General features: G+C 33.2%; 1 protein-coding gene across 1 annotated transcript in view; it reads left to right on the top strand.

Moving 5' to 3' along the window:
* The window catches only part of LOC111707337 (uncharacterized), a gene marked incomplete at its 5' end in the record, with an annotated part of 37,500 nt that overhangs the window by 13,881 nt on the left and 1,870 nt on the right, over nucleotides 1-21,749 (top strand). Inside the window, 18 exon segments of the mRNA XM_023480424.1 lie at nucleotides 20-173; nucleotides 495-553; nucleotides 2,372-2,474; nucleotides 2,983-3,062; nucleotides 4,543-4,713; nucleotides 8,639-8,690; nucleotides 9,323-9,446; nucleotides 9,726-9,788; nucleotides 10,207-10,374; nucleotides 10,711-10,900; nucleotides 12,038-12,164; nucleotides 13,610-13,835; nucleotides 13,945-14,838; nucleotides 14,977-15,189; nucleotides 17,335-17,370; nucleotides 17,907-19,259; nucleotides 20,529-20,702; nucleotides 21,386-21,431. Coding sequence (XP_023336192.1) covers nucleotides 20-173; nucleotides 495-553; nucleotides 2,372-2,474; nucleotides 2,983-3,062; nucleotides 4,543-4,713; nucleotides 8,639-8,690; nucleotides 9,323-9,446; nucleotides 9,726-9,788; nucleotides 10,207-10,374; nucleotides 10,711-10,900; nucleotides 12,038-12,164; nucleotides 13,610-13,835; nucleotides 13,945-14,838; nucleotides 14,977-15,189; nucleotides 17,335-17,370; nucleotides 17,907-19,259; nucleotides 20,529-20,702; nucleotides 21,386-21,431 — 4,233 coding nt within the window.

Genomic DNA, 21,749 nt, shown 5'->3' with positions numbered 1-21,749 from the left:
GATTTTTTTGTGATTCTAGGAAGTGCCAACTTCTCAATGGAGGATTTTGGAGCTGATAATCCAGGGTTGGGAGCTTATGGAGCTGATAATCCAGGGTTGGGAGCTTATGGAGCTTCTAATATAAATACCCCGGGCTGTGATATTGAACTAGTCTGTGCTCCAAATGATATCAGGAAGAGATTCATAAAAAATTGCAAAACAATGAAATTTAAAAATTTAAATTTAAAAATGAATTTTAAACATTATTATGAATGTACAATTACATTGTTGCAGTTTTTCAATCTTAAGGCAACAATTTTTTGCTTTTATACGTCTGAAGATAAACTTAAATACAATCAATCTAAGAAAAGTCTATAAAAGTTATGGCTGAAATATCAGCAAAGTCTTAAATAACAATTTACTGATTATTCCGGAACGAAATATATTCAAAATGCATATTGCATATATAAGAGAGATATAGAAATATAATTGATTTGAATCTTACGCTTGATTAGTACGCACACAGGGAAACTGATCCAGATTTGCGTACAGTTTACTGGTTCCAGGCCTATAGGTAACATTGCGTCAAATCATCATAATGCATCATTTAATGAAAATCGCTTATTATCATTTTGCGTTATTTGAATTTTTAAATTAGTCATAATCTGCCACTTTTTATGCTTTAATAATGTTTATATTTTATGCCATCTATTGGCTAATATGCAACGTTGTAATCATTTTGGCTAATATGCAACGTTGTAATCATTTTGGCTAATATGCAACGTTGTAATCATTTTGCGTCAAAGTACATGATAAATTTCATTTTAATGCATTTTTCGATGTGTTTTATATTTGTAGCTTAATTGATAAAAAACCTTGGAATATTTTAGTTCTAGTATCAAAGGGACAGTGTCAAAATTGAGAGTACTCAAGGAAAAAAAAATTCTACTGGTTTCACCTTTTTTTCTAACTATGATTCCTTTTTTTGGGAAAAAGATTCTTTGTCTCGCTTTTCCTCTTTTGATTTTTTTTGTTCAAAATTGAAAATAAAATGCACTTTGAAAAGTAGAAAAAATTATTCAACATTTAATTAAACAAAAGGAAACTTTTTGGAGTGTTTTTATTTTACGTTTTTTTACGATAAATTGCTGTAAACAACCTTTAAAAAAATATGGGAAATATAAAATATAAATAAAACAGAGAAAATGCGTGAAACTTAAAAAAAATGGTGACCTAAAACAACATCTAAAAGCTAAAATTTTTACTGAAAAAATGACTCTCTCGGAATGCCTGGTGAAGTAAAAATGGGCTTTAAAAAAATGTATATTTTTATCCCTAAATACATTCACAGACTATCATATTCTTTTCAATTGAAAATTATAAGTTTGTTGTGTTAAAAACAATTCTAGGTATAATTTTTTTAAGTTGAAAATTTTTTTCAGAATCCATCATATTCTCAAATGTTAAAGGGACTGTACGCGAAATTTCAAGTAACATTCCATTTAAAGAAGGACTTCCCGATTCAAAATTGTACACTTTCATAATTTGATTGATTATCGAGGACAGAGAACTCAGTATATTCTTATACATCTATTAAATGCTGTGTAAAAATCCGTATATTTTGGGTGTAAACTAGCGTACTGTGTGAAGTCAACGCAGATATGTCACAAATGTAAAATCTAGAATATCTAGAATATCTCCAAAAATTCGAATGTGAATATTTATATTCCACCAGTTCGAAGAGGTAAATGTTAATATTCTATAATATCTCCAAGGCTAGTCTATATATAAATTTGGCTTGTCTGTCTGTTTGTTTGTTTGTTTTCTTGGCATATATCTGGAAAAAGGACACCGCTAGAGATAAGGCAAAAAAGAGATAGGAAAGCAATGGACAAGATAAAGATCACAATAGTATAAAGACTAGCGGTGCCATCCTGGAGGTGAAGAGGACAAGAGAACAGCTACGATGAGAACCTAGATATAGGATCTCTGAGTGGGGTGGCGCAGGAAAGGTTTATGAATGATTAAAACTTTTTAAAAAATGTGTTTTAAAGGTTTTTAATTTTGTGAGAAAAAAAATTCTTGAAAATCCGCGATTTTTTTTAAAATCCGCAAAAAATTTTTCTTCTTTGTTTTAAAATGTAAACAAAAAGAACATATGTTCACAATTTAAATAGAAGATGGGCGCGAAGCGCCCTAAAAGCCTAGTAATATAAAAGTGTTCAATGATTTCAAGGGATCCTGTAGTTAAATAAGGAAACATCTGATCCTGTAGTTAAATAAGGAAAAGTCTGTCGTCTTCGATGAATCTAAGGGTACCGTTGTAAATCGGGGATGTCTCTCTTCAATTAAAATTAAGGTCCCTTTAAAGAGACTGATTATTGTGTTTTAGACGTATTCTGGTATAGAGAAGGAGCAGAGATCACGCCTAGTTCACGTGTTTGGAACAGGAGTGGTAGAGGGCGTAGAGATCTCTTTCTCTTTGATGCAGACAAGTAAAATTCTTGAATTTTTTCGCATACCCCCGCTTAACATTTATTATTCAAAATGTAAAATTATTTTTTAGAGCATAACTAGGAACTAAACCCTTGGCACAAATACAAATTTTATATTTTTATGTAGACGCCTGATGTTTCAAACTATAACTTTTTATAAAAGGTTTGCACAACATCATGTTGCAAAGATATAAGGATTAGAACATTTGAGTTTGTGAAAAGTAATCAGTTTTTTCTATCGAAAATTCCGTTTATCAAATCACATTTCTATGTACATATTTGCCTGGAATAATTATTTGAATATAAAAAGATGTTCATAATTTGTAATTTTTGATCAATTGCCAGAGTTGGTGAAAATAACAAATATCTTAGAAAAGTAAATGAAAAAGATTAAATATTTTAGGCCGGATATTATATATTTTAGGCCGGATATTAAATATTTTGGGCCGAATATTAAATATTTTAGGCCGGATATTAAATATTTTGGGCCGGATATTAAATATTTTAGGCTGGATACAGGAAAGTATACGATGCTTGCATTAAACAGAACAGGAGAAATATGGCATTCTTTTAATATCAACGTTAAAGGTAAAAAATATAAACAATTAAAAGGATTGTTCAATAATTTTTATTCGGCACACAACAAAACAGATTTTAACCAAAAATGGTTTAATTATTGTGCAGCTTTGAATATTTTTTATAAGGGAAAAAAACATTATCGTTTTGAAAAATTGAAAGATATAACAAACCCGTTTTTTGGGCAAAAACAAAAGGATTTTTGTTGATGATGTTGATGGACCAAACCTCTGTAGAGTAAAAAAGTAGATGTTAGTTTTCACATTTATAGAAAATATATTTCGGCCTGGGTTGACCCTCATCGTCAGTTCTAACGATATAATAACCATCAAAATCGGTAAAAAAAAATTTTAAATTTTTTGTTAAAAATCACAAGAAAATAAAGAAACAAAAAAGATTATTCAAAATAAAAATTTGGGCTGTCAAATAAGGATTTTTAAGGATCTTTTAAGGATTTAAGGATGCATAAAGATTTGTTCGATAGGCATGTAACGAACCATTTTCACCCTTAGAAACATTTTTTTTGAGTGGTAAGATATAGTTGTGTTTATATTTTCGAAATATTTGAAAACAATTCCCTTAAAAAGAGTGAGCATGGATTTTAACTGAAGGTGTACTGAACGACCAAACTTTCTGTAACTTGGTTCCTCAGCCTTCTTTAAAAAACCATAAGTAATCCCTTTAATTTCATGATCCAGTAATTTTGCTAATTAAAGTTAATCATATATTTGCTCATGTCTACTTCATTAACGTTAATTAAATATCTGTATATCCATTAATCCTATAAATCCTTACAAGTCTAAAGTTTTCATCTATAACTTTGTAGTTTTCCTTAACTTCATTATATTCATCTTTTTTTAAAATTAATCCAATATCAATCTCATCGGTTTAATATAAAGTTATCAAAGGGGCTGTAGGCGTAATATCACGTGACGCTCCATAAAAAGGATTTGAGTCTTTGCCACAAACTCAGATTTTCTAATCCCTATATCTTTGCAACCCAATGCCGTAGACCTTAGATATTTCAAACTATGAAGGCTGGTAGATCAAATAATCTAAGTTTGAAATTTCAAAGGTTTGCACCTTCAAGTTCTTAAGATATAGGGATTAGAAAATTTTAGTTAGTGACAAAGACTCAATTCTTTTGGCAATGTCAGATTCGTAATTATACTTTTGAAACATATATCAATAATGTGAAAGGAGTTTGACATGTTTCTATGTTTATAAGAGTTAAATTCTAAAAATATGTTTTCTTGTGTAAACCCCACAATTGGGAAAAATCAGTTTTCATTATATCTAGTTCATCAGCCAAAGCTTTTCAAACTTGTTTTAAATTAAAATGATACTTTTTTAGTTAGTCAAAATGGACTAATCCATAATTTTGTATTTTTTATATCTGTGTAATCTGGTTTAAAGATAATAGGATGTGAGAGAGATAAGAATTAGGCGAGTAATCAATTCCTTTTATATTTCTTTTTAAATCCTTTTTTAGAGACCCGGAGAGCTGAGCACCCACCTGAGGTTGTATCTGAGCTGCTACCCCTGACCTACCAGGAGGGGGAAACCCTGGAACTATCATGTCACGTGACTGGATATCCTGAACCCAGGGTTTCATTTTACCGCGGGGGTAAACTACTGCAGGACAACGAGAACTGTGGAATAGGTAAGGTTGAGATTAATAAATATCAAGAAGTAGTTGAACTAGGTTTGTCTAGTTGAACCTACTCCGGACTATTCTTGAGAATTATTTCAACTCTATGTTCCCAGTTCTTATACTTCTCCCTGTTACGACCTCGGCACTGTGATTTAAAGGTCTTTCGCTCATAGGCAAAAATCAATGAGATTTTTGCCGATTAATTTTTTAAAGACCAAAGCTTACAATGCTAAAATGTACAGTTAAGGCCTACAGAAAAGCATAAGTGAGTTAGAGCGGTAAAATCTAAGCCCAAGGCGTTGCGACACTTCAAAGTCGACCCTGTCTTAAAAATTGATGAGACTGTTAATAAGCAGGCTGAATCGTAAAGATTTGAATTTTTAAAATGTTCTAAAAAAGTGTCTTGTAAACATTATTCTGGAACCCTTCTGCTGGAAAACATTCAAATATAAAGCCCTGAAACTAGGGACAGGGTAAAACCACGGATCTGAACGAATCTAAACCTGGTTTTATGAATGAGGTAAAACAGATGTCAAGTTATAACAATGTGAAAAGAATTGGAAACGAATTTAATAAAGGAATTGAGTCTTTGCCACAAATTCAAATTTTTTAATAAATATAATTTTGCAACATGATGTCGATGTAAACATTTGATATTCAAATTAAGATTATTTGATCAAACATAATTCATAGTTTGAAATATCTAAGGTTTACAACTTTAGGTTGCAATGATATAGGGATTAGAAAATCAGAGTTTGTGGCAAAAACTCAATTCCTTTAAACTGCTTACTGCCGGATCAAATTTAAATCACCCAATTAAAATCCTTTCTGAACCTGAGATGGAATTTAAAGAATTTGAACCGCGGTTTAAATCTGCCAAAACCCGGTTTAAATTAAGTGCCGGCTTAAATCTTGAAACATTTGATACAATTTTAAGTGGAACCAACCATATTTAAGCCGCTGCTTGAATTTAAACCGCCGCTCAAATTCTTTAAATTCGGCCACTGTAACTTTAAACCTGTGGTTAAAGTTTGAACCGGCAGTAGGTTGTTCAAAGACGTAGCTCAAATTTAATAAATTTGGTCCTTGATTACTTCGCTAACTCGGGGATCATCAGAAGCATAAAATTTGTGTTTTCACATTTTTTTACATTTTTTACACCACTTTGAAAGTAGGGTTTCCTAATTTGGTATGATTTCGCTACCATATGATCCCAACTTAGATCCAAATATATGCTGAAGGTTCGAAAGCTGTTGATAAATAAATAGGAAAATGTGTTCCCGGAAAATGTATTTTAAATATTTGTTGTTAAACCTTGGTTCTATATTTGAATGATAAACATCTGTATATCATTTCAAGTACGTGAGAATATATTTCTATATTCAGAAGAAATAAAATGATATCTATATATAAATTTGGCTTGTCTGTCTGTTTGTTTGTCTGTCTGCTTGTATCCAATAAACGTCAAAACGGCTGAACCGATCGGGCCCAAATTTTTTGTGGGACCTCACAGGACCCCAGGGAAAGTTTATGAATGATTAAAATTTCAAATATTTGTCTCCATCAAAATTCGATCTTCATTAAATTTTTGAAAATTTTGAAAATCCACGAAATTGTTTGTGAAAATCCGCGAATTATTTTTGATTTGTTTTACGATGTACACAAAGAGAACATGTTCACAATCAATTTAGAAGATGGGCGCGAAGCGCCCTCTGAGGCTAGTTTTATATATATATATAGAGAAAATGGCAAAATATAGAAAAAATGGCGGTCCATAGAGAAATAAAAACCTTTACTAAAAAACATATGAGTTTTACTTTAAAATCAATTTTACAATAATATGACTGTCATGAGATAAGTCTTTTTAATTTTCTTTGGTAACAAAGAACTTAAAAAGTTCATGGAAGAGGATATTTACAACAATTTCCGAACTGTCAATGTTTCTTGGGACACCCTGTATGTCGTCTTGCAATTTATTTTTTTCGATATCACGTTCATTCATGGTGTATTTAAAACCCCCAATGAATCTATCAAAGAAAAAAATTTCAACTCGTTCCGCAATATTTAGGACGTTCAAAGTGAGTTGCTGAATGCACATTAATTTATGAAATTGAACAATGAATAACATTGCACATTGAAAAGAATGCATAAATCAGGAAAATTAAATTTTATCTATTTATGCAACTGCATGCCTTGTGTTTTAATACGCGACGGGACATTATATTTTTTGCCGGGATTTTTATTTAATTAAGCCTTTACTCCCTCACCACGTTCGGGATTTAAAGGCTTGAATTTTGACCGAAATCCCATGAAGATTGAGTCTGTAGGAAAAGTGTTTTATCTATCAAACTGTTCTATTGAAAATTTCACCTGTTAGACTTTAAAATTGATATTATGCATGTAATTAAAAATAAATTATAAATGCTTTTTTCAGTGAAAATCTTAGGCATGTAATTTGAAAATCTTCTGGGACATTATTTTTCATAATATCCCAGGAAAATTATGAGAAATAATATCTCTGAAGATTTTCAAATTACGGGATATTAGTTCTCTCAAAATGGAATAAAATAATTAAATTTGTCATTCAATGGTGTGCAAGGATGTATATTAAGAAGATTTAAGTAAACTGCAAAAAATATTGTTTTATAAAACTACCAATTATATAATACAGGGAGAACCCTAACTCTTTGAAATAGAAAGACGATTGTTAGACTCAAGTGTTAAGACTTAAAAAGTCCAAGAAAATAAATTACAAGAATTATACATTTTAACATTTATACAGACCCATTTCATATAATAATTTCAAGCTATTAGTAAAATTATTTACCTTAGAACAACAACAAAAACACACTTTTATCCCGCATTTTTACTCACAATTTCATGATGTTGGGTATAAAAAGTTCCTTATTTTTCCCGAGGCAAATAAGTAACATTTTAAACCATCAACGCAGGTTTCCCTTTTAATTTCGCGGAATTTAATAAAAAAAGTCGTACATTTTTATTAAACTTGAATTGACAAAATTTAAATATCCAACTGTCTTGTGGTTTCATTTAAAAAATTATGTTTTTGTTGCGATTTTTACTTTTTCGTTTGTTTTCGGTTTAAATTCAAGATTTTTTGTCACAACGTTCGTGATTAAAAATCTTGATTTAAATCTTAAACAAACGAAAAAAGTAAAAAAGACATTTTGTCCCGCATGATAACACAAGACAGCTAGTTGCATAAATAGATATTAAAATTAAATTAAGTTTAAATTTTCCTATTCGACAGTGTTATGGATCTTAATTGTATTTGATTTATCAACCAAAAAGTTAGAAAATGCAATTATAAATTGTTAAACTTACTACGTGATAACCAGAGCCCGCGATTTAAAAACTTCGGCTCGAGCCGTAATTCCTTAAACCCGACTTTTAGACCCAATCTTAGACTCAACTCTGACGACAGCTTGTGTCACGTGATTGACAGCTGCAAGATCTTCGGCTGGACTTAATTAGTTATGCCCAATGAAAATAAAACCGACCTTAGTTGGTTTTAGTAGAGTATAAGGCTCAATGTTGCGCCTTGTTCTCATAAAAACTGTGAATGCGCCAGTTCCTACCATGAAAATCCGCCAAATAGAATATTAAACCGGTTTTTTAAACTGAACTTTGTGGAAAATAAGATGCAGCTTGAATCCGAAAGCTCAAGCCGTAAGTAAGGCCCAACGACAGCTTAGACCCGAGCCGTATTTTCCCCAGTTTTTTAAATCGCGGGCTCTGAAAACATGTTTGTTTTTATAAATCAAACCCCCCACCTAACTTTTCTAGTTGCACCTTGGTCTTGAAAAGTTGGTTAGATTATTTTTTGTACTTAATGTAATATAAATGCAGGACAATGTACATAGATATTAGATATTTATTGTTTACAGAGTAAATATATTCTATATATTTGTAGAGTACAGTGGAGGTGGAGAGTGGAAGCTTATCATTCATAGACTTTCATCCAGGCAACATTATTCATTTATTCAATCATAGACTTTCATCCAGGCAACATTATTCATTTATTCATTCATAGACTTTCATCCAGACAACATTATTCATCTATTCATTCATAGACTTTCATCCAGGCAACATTATTCATTTATTCAATCATAGACTTTCATCCAGGCAACATTATTCATTTATTCATTCATAGACTTTCATCCAGACAACATTATTCATTGATTCAGTCATAGGCTTTCATCCAGGCAACATTATTCATTGATTCATTCATAGACTTTCATCCAGACAACATTATTCATTCTTTCATTCATAGACTTTCATTCAGGCAACATTATTCATTTATTCATTCATAGACTTTCATCCAGGCAACATTATTCATTTATTTATCATTTATTCATCCTCAGACTTTCATCCAGAAAACATTATTCGTTCTTAGACTTTCATCCAGGCAACATTATACATTCCTTCATTCATTCTTTGATGCTCATGCAGGGAACATTATTCATCCAAGTGGCCTTTCAGATATGATTTTTCAATCAATTGACTTTATTTGATTTCTTGTGAGAGGATGATCAAATAAATAAATAAATAAATTAGTGAATAAATGAATGAATAAATGAATGAAAAACTAAATTAGGGAAAACTGTGAGTTCTCTGTTATATCAGAGAATAGGTTGGGTTCGTCAACTAGAGACTGGAGGGTCACAGTTCTTCCAAACCGGACGATTTCTGATGAACAGGACCAACTGGAAGATTCAGAGGTGAGTCAGCTTATTTACATAGTATTTTATCTTAAAGGAATTGAGTCTTTGCCTCAAATTATGATTTTCCAATCCCTTTATCTTTAAAAACCCAATGCCACCAACTCTGATTTTCTAATCCCAATATCTCTCCAATCTGATTTTGTGGACTTATGAGATTTCAAATTTAAAATTCAGTTGGTCAAATTAGCTAAGAAGGATAAATAAAAGGTTTTCACAATCAGGTTGCAAATTGAGATTATGACAGAACTAAATTTTTTGATTTTTTGCATCTTCTAGGATGTCTACGAGGATATGAGTGTATGTTCCGCTGATATTCAAGGAATACAATTAAATCTCCAGGTACCCCTTTCACCACGGAGGCCAGGGCCATGGGGGGGGACACTTAATAAAAGTGATGTTTGGAATATACTGCAAAACTGATTCCAAATTTTTCATTCGTTTTGAAATGCGTATTTTAGAAACTTTTCTATCTTTACTTGATGTTAGCTTGGATTTTTAAATTAATACCGAAAGTAAAATTTTAAGTAATTAAGTGGTCTATAAAAATTACCAGAGACCATGATATTTTAATCCCTTATCTTTGCAGCCTGATTGTGTAAACCTTTGTTATTTCATACCTGGGATATTTAATCCCAAATAATTCAAAGTTTGAAATATCTCAGGTCAACGACATTGGGTTGCAAAGATATAGAGATTACAAAATCATATTTCCTTTATCCATCATTTACAAAAAGTATTTAACGTTAGAATGATTTAGGATTCCGTTCCTCTGATAAAGAACAGAGGTTTAGGAAGTGTCCTTGAGGTTCAGGGTCAGACCCCTAAAAATGTCCAGGGTCAGACCCCTAGTAATGTCCATGTCATGTTGACCGGCGCTAGTCTTGGAGAATCTACAACAGAAGGAGAAAACAAGAAAGATGAACAGGTTCGGACAACTATTTCGACTAATCTATCCAGTTCGAAAAAAAAAATCTGAGTTTTTGTCACAAACTCTGATTTTCTAATTGTAGTAACTTTTATAATCTGATGCCATAGACCTTTGATATTTCAAATTATCAATTTGTGTATGTTTGAAATATCAAAGCGTTACACCTTTAGGTTGCAAAGTAATTAAAAAATTGGAGGTTGTTACCAAAACTCATGAAGATTAAAGTCGAATAAGCGCTTGTGTTGTAGCTTCAGTTTTTTAGGAGTGATTCGCATGTGATATACTGCTTTGTGAAATTTGGAGAATATTATATAACGATTTATTTTTAAAAAGGTTTTAATCTTGGACGGACTGTTTGGAGAATCCAGGACGGATTCTTTTGTATCTCATCTCAGCCTGGACGGAGAGGTTGGAGAAACGGGGACAGATACAACACTAACCTATCTCCAGATTGGAGGAGAAGTAGGAGAGACTAACACTGATTCAACCTTGGAAAATAGAAGGGATAAAGCTCCAATACCAGGTATTACTGCACGTTCTTAAAGGGACTGTAAACGTATTTTTAAGCTTTAAAATTCGGTGATGGTGATGGACCAAACCTCTGTAGAGTAAAAAAAATAGATGTTAGTTCCACATTTATTGAAAATATATTTTGGTCTGGGTTGACCCTTGTCAGTTCAAACGATATAATAACCATAAAAATCGATAAAAAAAATTGTTAAAAACCAAAAGAAAATAAACAAACAAAAAAGATTATTTAAAAAAAAATGGGCTGTCAAATGGACATAAATAGTAAAGCAACATTCCATGCAAAGATGACAATGCCCGATTTACAACGGTACACTTAATCTGATCAAGTATGAATTAGTTATCCATGTTTCTGTTTTTTTTGAATTGTTTATTTTCATTTGCGGTTTCTCTGCGAAAGTGACTTGCGCATTTCTTTCTTATAAGAATCAATGGAGAAATTAATGTAATTAATTTTTTGATCAGATTAAGGTTTCGAGAATGTATACGTTGTGAATCGGGCATTGCCATCTTTTCAAGGAGGGTCACTTGAAGTTATGCTTACAGTCTTTTTAAGGGAAAACAATGGGGGAGCTATCTCAAGTCCTAGCTCTTAGATATCAGTATTTGTTTCGATTCAAGTTTTGAAATTTTAATCCAGGGTCTATTGAATGTTACCGAAAAAATAGATTTAACGCAGATTAAAAAAGTAGATTTAGCACAGATTAAAAAAGTAGATTTAGCGCAGATTAAAAAAGTAGATTAAGCTCAGATTAAAAAAAGTAGATTAAGCAATAGATTAAAAATAAATCTTCATTTTAAACCCCAATGGGACTATAAATGTGATTTCAAGTGCACCAAAATTTACAATTTTTGTGTGATCCAGAATTAATCACCGATACCGTAACTTTCTTAACTTAAAAATTGCTAAATTATTTGTGGTTTCTTTATAAAATTAACTTGCAGATTTTTGCTTCGAGGCATTGAAAGAAATTTAAACAACAATATCTTTTTTATTGTTACTCTAGAGATTTATAGGGTACCATTGGGAATTGGACACGAGTTCTAAACTCTTTAAATAGAGAGAAATTCCCTTTAACAACTCTAAACATCCTGACATTTAGAAGTACTCAGTCCCTTTAATATTGCTTAGGAAGTTTAGCTGATAGAGAGCACAGGAAGTGGGTAGAGGGTGCTGTACAGTTGCAGTACAATCCGTACAGTACAGAAAACATCGCTCGGAGAGTATCTAGGAAGCACTCAACTGTAGAGACAGACAGGTAGAATACAGTGAAGTACAGCGAACTTGTACACGATATCTACGCTGTACAGTACAGAGAACTTGTACATGAAATGTACATTACATAATATGAATAGTGCAGAGAACATGATGTTTTCAGTACAGAGAACTTGTACATGAAATGTACATGACATGTAAAAGTGCAGAGATATTGTACATGATATGTACACTGTACAGTGCAGAGAACTTGTACATGAAATATACCGTGAAAAGAACTTGTACATAACATGTACAGTACAGAGAACTTGCACATGAAATTTACAGTATAGAAACTTGTACCTGATATGTACAGTACAGAAAACTTGTACCTGATATTTACAGCACAGAGAATTTGTACATGAAATATGCAAAAATCTGATGATTTAATTTTCCTTTTTAACCGTAAACCAAAGTCAATGGACACCAGAATAGCTAGAAGAACCAAATAGGTTGAAACACTTATTAAAGTCGTAACTTGAGTTTAAAAGTCGTCTTCATTCTTCAAAGTTTTCTGATTATCCCTGTACTTCTTCGGTTGTTTTTTAATTCTCATCTCAGGAAATATTTTAATAAAATAAGGAGTTAGTATAAAGGTATAGACAAGCAATTTCAATTTTTTTCTTTTATTGGTGTTTTTTTAGCAGCGTTTACAATAGAATTAATTCATTAGAGTAATTTTACCCTTGTTTTAATTCTCATGATACAATTTGTTCTGAATGAGGATGAAATAGTTAATATAGTTTGATAAAATAAAAAGTAAATGAAGCTTTGTCTGTTCTTCCTTCATGGAAGTAGATAGTATATTCACTTAAGGGATTGTTTAACAATATCCCGTATACCATTGGGATCCAGTCTCTTTGGGATCCAGTCTCTTTGAGAATCAGTCTCTTTGGGAATTAGTCTCTTTGGGAATTAGTCTCTTTGGGAATTAGTCTCTTTGGAAGTTAGTCTCTTTGGGAATTTTTCTCTTTGGGAATTAGTCTCTTTGAGAACCAGTCTCTTTGAAAACCAGGTTCTAAGAATTAATCTCTTTGTGAATTAGTTTTCTTGAGAATTATGCAGTTTCTTGGGTGCAGTCTCTTGGGGAGCAAAACTTTGGGAACTAGTCTCTCTGAGAACCAGGAAATTAGTCTCTTTGGGATTCAGTCTAAATTATTTTGGAAAGGAATTGAGTCTTTGCTACATACTCTAAATTTCTAATATCTATATCTTTGCAACCCAAAGTCGTAGACCTTATATATTTAAAACTTATATGAGATCTGTTAAATAAATATTTTAGATTTGAAATATCCAAGGTATACACCATCATGGGGCATTGGCAAAGAATTATCAGAAAGTTTGAGTTTGTGGCAAAGACTTAATTCCTTTATCCATCGGGGTCTAGTCTCTTAGAGGTTTCTACTTCTGGAATACAGTCTTTTGGGAATATATATAATTTGTTTGTAGGAGTATGATGAATCAGGTTTATATGGGTGAGGACAGACCTCGGAAGATAGATTGCGGCCTCCCAAGTATACAAAGCAGCCTTTACGCCCGGGAGTACTATGTACCCAAGGAGAAGGGAGAGGAGAGGAGTAGGGAGTACTTTACACCCATAGTGAAAGGAGAAGATAGGAGTCAGCTGAAGTACCAAACAAGGAGCAGAAATTCAAGTTCAGAATCTTCTAAGCAGGTCGGGTTTTGTAATCTATAATTTTTAACAACTTTTCTGAAAAATAGGGTAGTAGCATGTTTTAACCAGTTGTTATGATAAATTTCTCTAAAAATAATCTTATGTTCAGAGAGTTGAAAGGTTGAATAAAGAAGACGAGCAGAGTAATGAGGACGAAACTGAAGATGTAACCATCTCCGTCCTCCTGGACGAGGTGGAGGATGAGGACGAGGATGCTAGGGTTGAGGATAGCGGAGTGGGTTCTGCAAGTGAGAGAAATGTATCAGAAGACCGGGATGAACCGACCCTCTCCGTCCTAGAACGTGCGAAACGTCTCCAGGGTGAGATAGATAAGAGAGAAGAGGAGAGAACTAACCGTAGATCCTGGGATAGGAGAGGAGGAAGTGTGGATAGTTTACTGGATTGGGAGTCGGATTCTACACGACCTCCGTCCCTACCTCCTAAAGTGAACACCTCCGGCCTATCCTCCAACCCTCCACTGCCTCCGAAAGGTTCTGGAGTAAATGATATCACGTCTCCTCCACCACTACCACCCAAGTCAAGGTCTGTTGATAAGCAAGGAGTAGTTCCAACCGACTCCGGACTCCATGGGAGTTCGGAATCTCTTCATTCCTCTGAGGTTCCCTCCTCGGCAATGGAGGGGTATATAGAGGACGGATATATTATTGAGGACGGATTCATACTGCAGGACGGATTCAATATGAAGGATGGATACAGTATGCAGGACGGATACAGTTTACAGGACGGGTACATGGTTCAGGACGGATATCTGGTTGAGGATGAATATGTTAATAATGAGAGTCCGAGGACTGATGATGATTATATTCTCCAGTATGAATCTGGAGATAACAGTGATACCGAGGTGGAAGAAATCCATGATCAAGAGGATACTCATGATGATTACGCTGATGATGATGATGATGATGATGATGATGATGATGATGATGACGAATATGAAAATGAGAAGGATAAAAACTATGCTTACTCTATACAAGTCATTGAGGTAATTGTCACATATTTTTAATTATATCTAGAATCTTAGTGAACAAAATAGTTCTATCGGATTATATTACGCCTTTGCCTTTATCTTGATTTTGGAGATAGCATACATTAGTCATAATTGTTTTTTTCTTTTTTTCAGGACGAAAAGGAAAATATTGGACCTAGACCAGGACACCCTGATCCCTCTCCTGTACCCTACCCGCACCCTGATTATTCATCCTACCCTGCCCAGGACGGATACTCCTCCGGAGATCTAGATCTGGTTCCTAAACTACCGTCCGTCCGGGATCTAGCAATAAAGTTCCAACCTAGATCCAGTCCTGAACCTAAACCTAGGAAATCTTTACTCAAGGTACCCTTTACTACTAGATCCAGTCCTGAACCTAAACCTAGGAATTTACTTGAACATTTCTCTGATGTTTAGCATTTAGCTGGAGAAATGATATTCTAAAATTTTAGATTGGTATGAAATGTTTTTTCCATATGTTTTTTTCAGGAATCTTTTTAACACAAGAAAGAAAATTATCTATTTTTTAATCAGACATAATAATTTTTTTGGAATTCCGAAGTGTTTTTGTTGTTTGAGGGTAAGAAAAACACTATATAACGTAAGCTATAATTTTATCCAAATACGCTGCGCTTGAGGGAAACAGAATTAAATATTTTATTTAAATACTTTTGACGTGTCTACAATACAAAAAAAACTAAATCTGTTTTTATTTCAAAATAAAGATTTTAAGCAGGGTTACTCACAAAAGATGAGATTTCATTGTTCCCTGCATATATTAACCTGTTTTTTTTGTCAAAGTATTTAGTTTTCAAGAAAAAGTGACTTTTTAAGGTGAAAGATAAAATTCAACCTAAAGTTACGTTAAGTAAACTAAATAGATTTTTTGGCGTCATTAAAGGGATTAATAGGCTATTTAGATTATCCTCAAATTACCCAAATATGTGAATGGTCCCTTTAATGTCTCGTCCTTTTTGGGAGTTGGACTAGGCTGGTTTTGTTTTGAATTCTATCTTGCTTTTTTAGGCTGTCTTAAATTGTTACAATACATTAAAATTGTGTGTGGTGTCCTGTATAGGCAAGTTGTCAAATAAATATAGTTTGAAGATAAAAAAGGTATCCATGCATCCACATCAAATATTTCTTTTTATTGGACATTTTGCAACCCGATAACATTTTTTAACTTTGTTAATTAGATCTAACAAAATTCAGAGTTTGAAATATCTAAGATTTAGGGATTTTTAAATCATAGTTTTATATCTTGTTAAATTGAATCTTCAGTTGTTTTTTATTACATTTGACGACGTTGACCCCCCCCCCCCACATCTTCCTTCTGAAAGAGAGAAACCCGTTTGTGATTCTCTATCTATCTTAGCCTAACTTTACCTGACATAGTAAAATCACGGGGGTTTAGCTCTTGTTGAGAAGGAGGGGCGTGGGGGTTTGGAATAAGTGCAGGGTGACCCAATAAACATGGTATGAGACGACTTGAAAATTTCGATTTCCGATTGTTGATAAATCACCAAGAGAACTTGTCAAAATAAAGAATAAACGTCTTGTGAGCTTTTAAAAATGTGGTTTGCCTTCTTAATTCATCTTCAAATCTTCAAAATTCACGGAAATTCTAACAGTTCAGAGATTTCGTTGTTAATTGATAAATTATTATCTGGGCAGATTTCTTTTTATATTTTGAAGGTACTAATGTGGTAAACCATGTTTTAGACTTCCTTAGACTTGTAGGTTTGATTATTAACTGTTTTAACTGGAATACTACACAAAGGAAATGAGTCATTGTCTCAAACTCAAATTTTCTAATCCTTATATCTTAGAAACTTGATGGTGCAAACTTAGATTATTTGATCTCAAATAATTCATAGTTTGAAATATCTAAGGTCTACGGCATTGGGTTGCAAAAATATAGGGATTAGAAATTCTGAGTTTGTGGCAAAGACTCAAATCCTTTGTTCACGTGATAATTCCACGCTGAACAACTAGGATATAGGGGTCGTCACAATTAATTCCCATGTTTATTCTCCATCTTAAATTAATTCCCATGTTTATTCTCCATCTAAAATTAATTCCCATGTTTATTCTCCATCTTAAATTAATTCCCATGTTTATTCTCCATCTTAAATTAATTCCCATGTTTATTTTCAATCTTAAATTAATTCCCATGTTTATTCTCCATCTTAAATTAATTCCCATGTTTATTCCCATCTTAAATTAATTCCCATCAGGTCCTACTATAAGATCCTTATAGAAGTTAAAGCCATGGATCTTTAGATACCTTTTTTATTCTAGAAACTTTTAGAAACTTTATAATGCTTTGGCTCAATTTATATCCCTTGGGATTATTTTTTGTACTGTTTTGAAGCAAGGTTTATTCAACATGGGAATTCAAAGACGACATTTTCTTTTAATTCTTCTGTTTTTCAAATCCTGCTGTTTTGGGGTTTTTAGTATTTTTCTTCATTGTTTGTTTGTTTTTAGAAAAAGGTGTTTAAACCGGTTTCCAACGGGTATCAGGTATTTACAATTGTTTAAATTTATTTAAATCAATTAAAAACTAGCATTTGTGTTTATCTAGCCTTGATTAGCTTTAATTACTATCTGTCAATTTAGTATTCTTCCTTTATCTTTAACTAGTTTAGTATTAGAAGTCTGAAGTATGTGTATTATTCCGTCTAGAAATATATATTTAACTTGGAGTTTAAGTCTCTTGAATTGAATTCATAATTATCATTTTATAATAAAGAAATTGAGTCTTTGCCACAAACTCTAATTTTCTTATTCCTGTATATTTGCAAACTGTTGGTGTAAAACTTTCATATTTCAAACTTTTATTATTTCATCTAACAGAAATTATAGCTTGTAATGTCTAGAGTCTATGACCTTCCGTTGCAAAGATATAGGCGTCAGAAAATCAGAGTTAGTGAATAAAGCTCAACTCCTTAGCAAAGTAGCATATATATAGATTAGTTAGACTAACTTAAACTAACATAACTAACGTAGAAAATTTCCATTAACTAACCCTTTTACTAATCTATATTCCATGTTTCCAGTCTAACTCCACCTGCACCCTTAGCTTACAGTCTAGAGTAGACCTTGAGCAACTCCAGGACGCATGTAGATCTCCGGGTACTCCTGTAAAAGCTAAACTAGCGGCGGACGGTGTAAACGTGATCTATTCCGCTCCTGCTCCACCCTTGATCCCCCCGGATCATGATGATCTCTACCGGGAGGATTTTGACGAGTTCCTTGACAAAGTTGCGTGTTCTAGTCCTATCAGGAGATGTGAAACCAGTTCTGCAAGTTTACCTATATCCTGGTACTCCAGTAGAGACTCATTACTCTGCTGTTCTCCATCAGCTCCTATATCCTTAAATACTCCAGACTTTGCTCCTCAGATCATGACAGATGAATATGTACCATCTCCTCCCTCCTCCTCCTCCCCATCCCCCTCCTCCTCCCCGTCTCTCTCCTCATCCCCTCCCCCCACCTGCTCCTCCCTCTCCAGCTCCGTCATGTATACAACCTATATTCCGGACAGAGACCTTAACCCCTCCGAGGTTGAGATAATCGAGAATGAATACACTATCCTAGAGTATAGTGATATAGAACCTGAGTACTCGGAGCCTGTTCAGGAGAATAGTGAGCGTGCCTGGAAGAGTAACACGGGGCTGTCTGATATCAAGGAGTTCTGGGAGCGAATAAACCCCTCTCGGTTCCAGTACGTCAAATATGCGTCAGATTCAAATATTTGTGACGCATCTGCCCTGGAGAACGGACTTAGAAACATTCCCAAGGATAAGGATTTCTCCTCGGCCGGAGAGGGAACAGAATCTGAAGCGGAAGGATTTGAAGATCATATCTATTGTCAGATTCATGACGTACCAGGAGTCAGAGCTCCTGGAGGGATTGAATCCGGGTTCTTCTCCTATGAACAGTACGGATACTATGATAATGTTATCCCTGAGGAACCGTCAGACTATGAGGATAGTTGGACCGAACCTACTCATATTAATCTTATATCAGTCCCCCAATCCAAATCTGAGAACGGATCCATAGCAGAGGAGATCCACGACTCAGATAGTATTGTCTCCATTCAGTCGGATCATGTAACCCTGATATCTATAGAACCAGAACCTAATCTAATCAATCTTAAACCCAGAACCATGATCTCCTTAACTAACCCTGATAAACAGAAGAATAAAACTAACAAAACTAACCCAACAAACCTGGATTATGTGACTAACCAGATTAATCAAACTAACCTTCTACTCGAAGAACCCTCCGGGAACCCCAGGTTGGGTTCAGTTAAAGATCTCAGACGATTGTTTGAGAACGGGTTTTCCGGTGCTCCGTCTAACCCTGCTCCGCGCAAACCTGCTCCGATAAACCTTACTTCCGATTCGGTAATTTTACTCATGGACGAAGGTTGCTTGGGAAGCTGCATGTACATTGTGCATAAATACATTTTCGATGTGGAAACCATATTTTTGCAACATGGTGTTTAAGTTTTCATTGTAAAGTATACATACAGGGTACAGTGTACTGTTGACAGGAAAGTGTACGGTTACACTGCAAATAATTTCTGACCAGAGCTTTTCTTTGTTGATTCCCTTACCGAGATTTTATATCTTTTTATCATAATGATTCTTTTTAAATGTTGATATTTTCAGTCTGCTTCTACTGGAAGAAGGGACAGAAAAGTAGGATAAAAATTCATTTTTTAATGAAAAAAAGATATTTTTTGTGTTTTGCATGATTTATTACGCATAGGGTTGGGAACACTCGGGGATATGCATGAAAATACACAATACAAGAGTAAACATTAATCTGATGTTTAATGGATAAAATAAAATAATAAAAAATAATAAAAAGCTTAGACTCTTTCTTGAAACCTTTTTTATGGATTGATACAAAAAAAATGATGTAATGAAGAATTGTAAAAGCTAGGCTGGATATTAAGTATAGATATCCATCTATCTTTACACTTTTACTATCTTTACTCTTTATCAGGTTTTGGGATTTAATTAATAAAATGCAGAAATGTCCTTTTCAAGGGAATTCATAAACTTAATTTTTAATTTTGCAAATTTTTTTAATTTCTAATAAAATAAAGAATTTTTAAAATTCAAATGTTCATTAATTGAAAAATTATTTTGTTAAACTTTATAGTTTACACTTTAATAATGCATCTTGCGTGAATCACATTTTGCACTTTTTCAGGATTTCAGTTTGGCACATATTCACCAAAAATAGTCTTTAAATGTTAACAATGTATAGCAGTTCAAAAGTTCTCACAGCTTTTAAAAGTTTTAACAGCGTTAGAGTTTTAACCCTGTTTTACTGTTTAAAATTGTTTAACCTTTTTTTAGTTTTGAATAGAATCAATTAATATCAAATAAAAGTGTTTTACAGTTTTACACAATACATATTTAACAATTTGAGCTTGTAATTAACCTTGTTAAATAATGTTTAACAATGTTCCTCTCCATTTAAAAAGAATTTCACGCCCAATTCACAACAATACCTCTGTCATTTACAGAGATCCCACGCAGTGTGAAATTATTTTTTCGGAGAGCAAGAGAGCAAAACACGGAAATTCACTTGATTTTGCTCCGACGGAGGTACCGTTATGATTTGGAAATACTCCAGTAAACAAGAATATATTTGTTCAGGTGCACAGTTTAACAGCCAGGTCTGTCCCCAGGGAGTTCAGGGACAACCTCAAGCACGTAAACAAGGAGCCCACTAGGGACAGTATTGTTAGGGTACAAGGGGACCCTAGCAGGGTAGAGGGGAGGGGGGGACCGGAGAACGAACATTATGATATTTATACAGATAGACGAAAGGTAATTATTATCCATTATTATTATTCCATTTTCATAATTCAATGAAGACGACTTTCGAATTCAATTTTGATTTAAATTTTTGAGCTGTTAAACAGCATGGATACACAAAAACATAGAGGTCAAGAGAATTTATTAATTAAAAAACCTTCTCTTTTATTATTTGTAAACTTGAATCAAAACTTAAATAAAAAAGTCGTCTTCATTGTAGTTCTCTAATCGCCTACCACCGTAGAATATCGTCGCTACAATAAGCTGCATAGTCAGCAATAAAAGTATTTTAACCACATGTTGCAAACCACGCCAAACTAATGTAAATTTCATGTAAGATAAGAATCTTATATGATCTTTTTAATCATTACTTCTTTTCTTCAAGATCTACGAAGAAGAAACAAAATGTTCTAATATTCCAATATGTGTAAACGGAAATATTTGCTTTGCTCATACTTATGCGTAAATTTAAATCTAGAGGAGCTAAAAGGTCACAAAGTCGTATCAATAATATTGCCTAAATTTGACCTTTTTCTGTTTAGTTCACTGTGTGTATGATTTAGAAGCTTTGTAATATATTTTAACCGATCAATTTTGGAATTTATTAAATATAGAAAAAACTCATCTTTAATTTGCATATTAATCGCAACCCACATTCCTAGGACATTTTCGGATATAAGACATATATTTTTCAGGCGCATTTATTCTACAATAGCAGAGGGGAGAGCCCAGAACATACTGGTAAATATAAACTAAATTATTAAGATTATTTTTACTACTTAATGCTTTATATATTCCCATCTTGTCCTATATCTTTCCATGTCTTCCATATCTTCTGATATCTTTCAATATCTTTCCATTTCTTCCCATATTTTCCTTCTGCTTCCATATCTTTCCGTAGCTTTCAATATCTTCCCACATATATTGAACATCTTTCTTGATATTCCCATATCTTTACTGATATTCCCATATCTTTACTGGTATCCGCAAATCTTCCTTGATATTCCCATATCTTCACTAATATTCCCATATCTTCACGTACTAATATTCCCATATTTT

The sequence above is a fragment of the Eurytemora carolleeae genome, unplaced genomic scaffold (assembly GCF_000591075.1).
Source record: "Eurytemora carolleeae unplaced genomic scaffold, Eaff_2.0 scaffold742, whole genome shotgun sequence".
Lineage (NCBI taxonomy): Eukaryota > Metazoa > Arthropoda > Copepoda > Calanoida > Temoridae > Eurytemora > Eurytemora carolleeae.
Note: the sequence above shows the minus strand (reverse complement) of the source record. Positions and strands in the feature narration are given on the sequence as shown.